At 34.4% G+C, this 7743-nt stretch overlaps 2 protein-coding genes across 2 annotated transcripts; one reads left to right on the forward strand and one right to left on the reverse strand.

Annotated features, from left to right (window-relative positions):
* Positions 216-921, forward strand: LOC107628267 (activator of 90 kDa heat shock protein ATPase homolog). The gene is made up of 3 exons (XM_016331024.2): positions 216-526; positions 618-697; positions 793-921. Exons 1-3 carry the CDS (start codon positions 248-250, stop codon positions 833-835), a joined length of 402 nt encoding a protein of 133 aa, XP_016186510.2. The 5' UTR covers positions 216-247; the 3' UTR covers positions 836-921.
* Positions 2390-4578, reverse strand: LOC107627083. Its single transcript, XM_016329949.1, has 2 exons — positions 3153-4578; positions 2390-3072 (listed from the first exon to the last, which is right to left on the reverse strand). Exons 1-2 carry the CDS (start codon positions 4576-4578, stop codon positions 2390-2392), a joined length of 2109 nt encoding a protein of 702 aa, XP_016185435.1.

Below are 7743 nucleotides of genomic sequence, written 5' to 3' on the forward strand. Positions count from 1 at the left end.
TCCTCATAAAAAAAAATAAAATGATGCGTTTTACTTCATAATTCAAAATGCTACATATCTCCTTCATAATTCAAAACCCCCTTTCTCTTCAAAGAACCCAAAATCCTAAAAGCTTCGAAGAACCTCAACCCTCACCCCAACACTCCACAAAGAACCTTTGCGCTCTAAAGAATCATGCTGCCGCAGCTGCGTCAGTGGGGGGGTGTCGCCTTCTTTGGCTTTAGCTGCGACTGAGAAGGAGGGTTTGATGGAGAAGGAGGCTAAGAAGAAGAAGAAAGAGGGATTCAAGAGTATTAGCATGATGGAGAGGTTCAATTGTAGGGTGAGAGATTTGTATGAGATATTGTTAGATGAGAACAGGTGGAAGGGTTTCACGCAGAGCAATGCGAAGATCAGCAAGGAGGTTGGTGGAGAGTTCAGCATCTTCAATGGTTCTATTACCGGAACCAATGTGGAGTTAAAGGAAGCTAAGTTGATCGTTCAGAAATGGAGGTTTGGAAGCTGGTCTAATGGTGTTCATTCTTTGGTATGACCTTGTTCATTTCATTTCATTCTTTTGTTAATGTAGAGATTTGAATGCGTGCGTGTAAATAAAATGGTGATTGAAATTGTTATAGGTAAAGCTTGTGTTGGAGGAGCCTGAACCTGGGGTTACTGTTGTCAAGCTCACACATAATGATGTTCCTAAAGACGATAGGTAAGCCTTTTTTTTTTAATTGAATTGGTTATTGGAAGGTTTGTTTTGAGTTTTTTTTATCAATTTGTTAAATGATATTGTTGTGGTGTGTGTAGGTATGGAAATGCCACTGTGGTGGATAACACGGAGAGAGGGTGAAGGGATCTCATCTTCCAAAGGATACGTGCAGTTTTTGGGTTTGGAATTTGAGATTTTAATTCTTACCAATGTAGGGTTTTTCTTTCCGTTCTTCTTCTAGTGTCATGTGTTATAGAATTTTCACGAATTTTGAATCATTTTAAGTGAGGGGAAAGGTAAAATTTTAATGGATTGACAATTGCATAATTGTTGAACTGTGATGGAGGCTTTGGTTAATCTTGCCAAAAGTGTCTTTCTTAAAAATACTTTCTTTCTGCCTTTGCATCTTCTTCAATGTTCTATGTTGCTTCATATTATTATTTACTACTAAACACTAAAAATCCCTTGTTAAAAAATAAAACCCAAGATCAAAGATAGAAATATTTTCAGAAGATTTAAAAATGTGACAAAAGTTTCTTTATTTGGAGTAAGCCTTTGTCACTTTCTACCTTTCGAGAAGATTCTCGTCAGATAATATTATTGGTGGTTTATTCATCATTTGTTATTCATTCTTGCATGTCATTAACTTGTGCAACATAATGTATATTTGATACTTTCAACGTGACCTGTTAGTATTCTTGCTTGTTGTTGCTATTGGACACTACACCTATTAGAGAAGACTATATGATTCATTGCATATTTTAGGCATAACTTGCGCAGAGAAAAGACAGATAAATTATCTAGAAATTAGTATGCTTTCGAGAACTCGACATCTTAGAGATTCATTTTTAACTGAGTTGTTATGCTGTATTTGGATTTAGACATGGAGTACTAATTTAGAAGTGTTGATTCTTACCCTCCTCCCCCAACTTTGCATATTTTGATTACTGTATGAGTTGCCTGTTCTTTTTTATTTTCTGGAATAGATGATCTATACTCTTTATGCAAAGGGAAGGCTTTCTATGAATTCTAGTTCAACACAAGGCTTGTAAAATTCACAATTGTGCATTTTTAGGTAGAGACTTTTGTTCATTTATACTTAAACTTTTTTAATTCTTAGGCATTTTTGGGGAAAGTGGGCTATTTCATTTGCACTATTGTGTGTTTGATTAGAATAAAGCTCGTAATCATTTAAAAATGATTAAAAAGCATAAATCCTTGCTTGGATAAATTTTCATCATATAGTTAATTTTTTTCTTCTTTGGAATGATTTAATCATGTGGATGTTTGCTACACTGCACCCAGGGAGTTCTTATATTTGCTACGCATAATTTATGGTGTCCATTTTAGCTCATTACATAGTTTTTGATTGCGGATGGCGGCTCATGACGGTGAGCCAAAAATTCACCATAAAGTTATAACGGATGGCGTTGCGAAAAATGGCAGAAATGGCGGATTACCTAAAAAATACACATATATGTACAAAAAAACATGCAAAAAAATTGTAAATATAATAAACTATAAAATCTATCTATATAAGTAACTTTCTAGTCATAAAACATCCAATTAATATAGCAAATATAGTAGCAAATTTAGCAAATAAACATAACATCAAGTTCAAATCATAACTCAAAAGTCATAAGCAAGCCATAAAATAGAAGACACAAAACATAAAAACTATAGATCATCTAGATTCTAGCTCTCATCAAATTCATCCAAATTAACACGATTATTATCATGTCCCTCTCCCCCCTCATCATCCTTTGATTCAGTATCATTGGATTGAATATCCTCTTCTTGTTCTTCTTCATTTTCAGAATCCTCTTCATCTTCAAATTCTGGTTCTTCCTCTTCTACAATTACTGCCTTTCCTTTTCCTTTTTTTGAAGCCTTAGACCCACTTGGTCCACCCTTTGCACCACCTCTTGCAGTTGCAGGTTCTTTTCTTTTTCTATTTTGTTGTCTTCTAGTATTTGTTGTAGGCTCATGTCCTCCCATTGCTTCAAAAATAAGGTTCCAACTCAAAGTGTTGTCATCTTGATGAACCAAATCAGCATCATCATCCACACTATCATCTCGAAAGGTGGCAGTCCCAATTTCTCCCACTAACCACTCATTACACTCATCAATATCATTGAGTGTAATAGGGTCAATTTCATCTTTAAGGTTGTACCTCTCGATGAGTTGTTGGTTATACTTTATGAAGACCAAACTCTCCATCCTTTCATGATCAAGCCTATTTCTTTTCTTAGTATGAATATGCTCAAATATACTCCAATTGCACTCACATCCAGAAGCACTGCAAGTCAAGCTCAAGATCTTGATAGCAAGATCTCGCATGTTTGGAGCTTCATGCCCATATGTCCACCACCAAAATGCTATAAAATTAAAATAAATTTGTCTAAGCCTTTAATCGAACTAAATTTATAAAGCTTTGTAAAATTTATAACAATCTTACCGGGTGAAATCTTTTTCCTTTGAGATTTTGCAAAATCTGATCCAAAAAGTCCATAGCCGGTCTTGTATAGTGCTTGTTCCTCCAATATCTTCTGTTGCACAGCTTGACTTGGCACCAATCTAGTGATACACTCAAACCACCCCTTTGTAACTTCTAAATCCATCTCAATCCGAGGGTTGTCATAAAACAACTCGGGATTTAGAAAATGACCAGCTACATGCAATGGACGATGAAGTTGGCAATTCCATCTGTTGTCAATGATTTTAAAAACATCATTGTACTTGCTCTCATCATTAAGAAATGTTTTCATGATGCATTCCTTTGCCTTCTCCATTGCTTCATAAATATATCCCATTGGTGGCTTTTTCTCTCCATTAACAAGTCTAAGCACCTGAACAAGAGGGCCCATGATCTTAAGGGTGTACTTGACATGATTCCAAAGAGAGGGCATGATAACAATCTTTGTTGCCTCCCTCCCCTTTGCCTCCTTTAACAACTTATTCTTTGCCCATTCATTCGAGGTGAACATTCTTCTCAAATTTCCTTTCTCCTCATAAAGCCTTTCCAAAGAGAGAAATGAAGTGGCAAATCGGGTGACTGCATGCCTTACCAACTCCTTACCATTTGTGAAGTGTCTCAACATAGCTAACGTGCTAGAGTGACTATAAGTGAAGCTAACCAACGAAATGGCCCTTTTTATGGTTTTTTGAATTAATGGTAACTTCCCAGTGTCCTCAAGCATCAAATCCAAACAATGGGCAGCACAAGGAGTCCAAAACAAATTTGGCCTTTTCTCCATCAGCAACTTACCGGGAAGAACATAATTACTCCCATTATCAGTTACAACTTGAACAATGTTGTGCTCACCAATTTCCTTGACAACATCATCAAGAAGTTCAAATAATTTCTCACCAGTCTTTACATAATTAGAAGCATCAATAGACTTCAAAAACATTGTCCTAGTTGGAGAGTTTACAAGAAAATTAATAATGCTCCTTTGCCTTTTATCCATCCAAGTATCTAACATAATAGAGCAACCATACTTTTCCCATTGTTCTTTATGAACCTTCAATAATCCTTTGGTATAATCCAACTCCTCATTAAGCAGCGAAACCCTTAGAGTATGATAACTGGGAGCAGGTAAATTGGGACCAAAGCTTCCAACAGCCCACAACATTTCTTGAAAACTCTTTAACTTTACCGGGTTCAATGGAATCCCAGCTTGGTAGAACCACCGTGCTATGTATCGATGAACTCTATGAACTGCTTCCTTATTACATGCTTCCTTGATGTTCTGCTGCCTTAATTTCTCTCTTTTGTTTCTTGAAATGGCAGTTTCAGGTTTTCTAACAAACAAGTCCATTGGACCTCTCATGCTAGTTGCACCCCCTCTAGCACTACTTGCACCCCCTCTAGCTGCTGCCATTGGAGCTGGATTATGAGGTTCATCAATCCTTTGAGCATCTTCCTTCGACAATCCGAACCCCAAACTCTCTAAGTCAAGTTTCCTAGCATTGACACTCTGTTCTTCGGTGCTTCCCGGGGTGGCACTTTGTCTTCCTCAATTTTTCTGATGGTAATACTCCTATAATTCAGCAATAACATCTTTTGGAACCATTTTACATCCAGCAACATTTCCAGGCTTGATCATTAAGTGCTCTTTTGCCCGTGTGATGCTTCCTTTCATAATTTTTCCACAAAAAGTAAATATGGTGTCATTGGTATTTCCTTCTTCTACCGTACTAATATATTTCCAGCCTGGGTCAACTCTATTGGAATGGACAGGAGCAGCGGGAGCGGGACCAACAGGTGCAGCACCAATAGTAGGACCAGCAGAGGCAGGGGTAGGAGCATTAGAATCAAGGGCTTGTTTAGAAGTGGACATTGTATACTGAATGGAAAAAAATGGAGGAGGAGAAGTGATGAGCGGATAATTTATACGCTTTTTGGCATTATTTTTACATAGTTTTCAGTATAATTTAGTTAGTTTTTAGTATATTTTTATTAGATTTTAAATAAAATTCACATTTTTGGACTTTACTATGAGTTTGTGTATTTTTCTATGATTTCAGGTATTTTCTGGCTGAAATTGAGGGACTTGAGCAAAAATCAGATTCAGAGGTTGAAGAAGGACTGCAGATGCTGCTGGATTCTGACCTCCCTGCACTCAAAGTGGATTTTCTGGAGCTACAGAACTCCAAATGGTGCGCTCTCAATTGAGTTGGAAAGTAGACATCCAGAGTTTTCCAGCAATATATAATAGTCCATACTTTGCCTGAGTTTAGATGACGCAAACTGGCGTTGAACGCCAGTTCCATGCTGCATTCTGGAGTCAAACGCCAGAAACAGGTTGCAAAGTGGAGTTAAACGCCAGAAACAGGTTACAAACTGGCGTTCAACTCCAAGAAAGACCTCTACATGAGTAAAGCTCATTGCTCAGCCCAAGCACACACAAAGTGGGCCCCGGAAGTGGATTTCTGTATTATTTACTCATTTATGCAAACCCTAGTAACTAGTTTAGTATAAATAGGACTTTTTACTATCTTTGTTAAGGATCTTTGATCAGTTTTATGCTATCTTAGACTTTTATGGGGCCTGGACCATTATCACTTATGTATTTTCAAACGGTAGAGTTTCTACACACCATAGATTAAGGTGTGGAGCTCTGCTGTTCCTCATGAATTAATATAAAGTACTACTGTTTTTCTATTCAATTCAAGCTTATTCCTATTCTAAGATATCCATTCGCACCCAAAAACATGATGAATGTGATGATTATGTGACGCTCATCATCATTCTCACATATGAATGCGTGCCTGACAAACACTTCCGTTCTACACGCAAACAAGCTAGAATGAATATCTCTTAGATATCTAATACAGGGGACCGAGTCCGAGATATTAGAATCTTCGTGGTATAAGTTAGAACCCATGGATGGCCATTCTTGAGATCCGGAAAGTCTAAACCGCGCACCAAGTTTTTGGCGCCGTTGCCGGGGATTGTTCGAGTTTGGACAACTGACGGTTTATCTTGTTGCTCAGATTAGGTAATTTTATTTTATTTTCAAGCTTTTTATGTCTTATTTTCGAAAATAATACAAAAAAAAAAATAAAAAAAAATATTTTTTCCTTTTCATTTTTCCCAAAATAATTTTTGAAAATCCAAAAAAATTTATAAAATCATAAAATGAAAAATATTTTTTTATTTCTTGTTTGAGTCTAGAGTCAAGTTTTAAGTTTGGTGTCAATTGCATCTTTTTGATTTTCTAAAAAAATTATTTTCGAAAATTTCATGCATTGCATTCTTCATGATCTTCAAGTCGTTCTTGGCCAGTCTTCTTGTTTGATCTTCATATTTTCTTGTTTTGTGTCTTTTCTTGTTTTTCATATGCATTCTTGAAACATTAATGTCTAAAGAATAAAAATTTTTAAGTTTGGTGTCTTGCATGTTTTCTTTTCTTGAAAATTTTTCAAAAATAAGTTCTTGGTGTATGTTCATCTTGACATTCAAAGTGTTCTTGGTATTCATCTTGACATTCATAGTGTTCTTGCATGCATCACATGTTTTGATCCAAAATTTTCATGCATTGAGTCTTTTTGATGTTTTTCTCTTTCATCATTAAAAATTCAAAAAAATCAAAAAAATATCTTTCCCTTATTCTATCACAAAATTTCGAAAATTTGGGTTGACTTTTTCAAAAATTTTTCAAAATTAGTTGTTTCTTATGAGTCAAATCAAATTTTCATTTTAAAAACTCTATTTTAATCAAATCTTTTTTATTTTTCTTTCATAGTTTTCGAAAATTTCAAATTGATTTTCGAAAATCTTTTTCTTATTTCTATTTCATATTTTTGAATTTAATACTAACAATTAATGTGATTGATTCAAAGATATTAAGTTGTTACTTGCCTATTAAGAAATGTTCAATCTTTAAATTTTAAAATCATATCTTTTAGTTTCTTGTTAGTCAAGTAATCAACTTTAATTTTCAAAATCAAATCTTTTTAAATTTTTTTTTCAAATCTTTTTCAAAATAAATTTCAATCACATCTTTTTCAAAATCAATTTCAAAATCTTTTCTAACTTATTTTCTAACTTCCTATCTTTTCAAAATTTAATTTTCAAATCTTTTTCAATCAATCTTATCTTTTTGTTTCAATCATATCTTTTTCAAAACTACTTAACTAATTCTCTCTCTCTCTCTAATTTTCGAAAATCCCTTCTCTCTCTTTTTTTAAAATTCCTTTTTAATTAATTAATTGTTTTAAATTTAATTTAATTTAATTTTTCTTTTTAATTTTTGAATTTTAATTCTAATTTTAATTAAAAACAAAAATATTTTTCTTTTCTTTTTATTTAATTTTCGAAATTCTCTCCCCCTCATCTCTTTCTAATTATTTTATTTATTTACTAACACTTCTCTTCATCTAAAAATTCGAACCCTCTCTTCCTCCTGGTGTTCGAATTTCTTTTCTTCTACTCACATAAATGAATCTCTATACTATGACATAGAGGATTCCATATTTTCTTTGTTATTTCCTTCTTTGTCATATGAGCAGGAACAAGGATAAGAACATTCTTGTTGAGGGTG

Source organism: Arachis ipaensis, chromosome B02 (assembly GCF_000816755.2).
Source record: "Arachis ipaensis cultivar K30076 chromosome B02, Araip1.1, whole genome shotgun sequence".
NCBI lineage: Eukaryota > Viridiplantae > Streptophyta > Magnoliopsida > Fabales > Fabaceae > Arachis > Arachis ipaensis.

Excerpts from the sequence above, each read along its gene's own strand:
- LOC107627083 (XM_016329949.1), bottom strand. The coding sequence starts at position 4,578 with ATGGCAGCAGCTAGAGGGGGTGCAAGTAGTGCTAGAGGGGGTGCAACT. Across the intron at positions 3,073-3,152 it reads AAGGAAAAAGATTTCACCCG|CATTTTGGTGGTGGACATAT; the intron begins GTAAGATTGTTA and ends TTAATTTTATAG.
- LOC107628267 (XM_016331024.2), top strand. The coding sequence starts at position 248 with ATGGAGAAGGAGGCTAAGAAGAAGAAGAAAGAGGGATTCAAGAGTATT. Across the intron at positions 527-617 it reads CTAATGGTGTTCATTCTTTG|GTAAAGCTTGTGTTGGAGGA; the intron begins GTATGACCTTGT and ends AAATTGTTATAG. Across the intron at positions 698-792 it reads GATGTTCCTAAAGACGATAG|GTATGGAAATGCCACTGTGG; the intron begins GTAAGCCTTTTT and ends TGGTGTGTGTAG.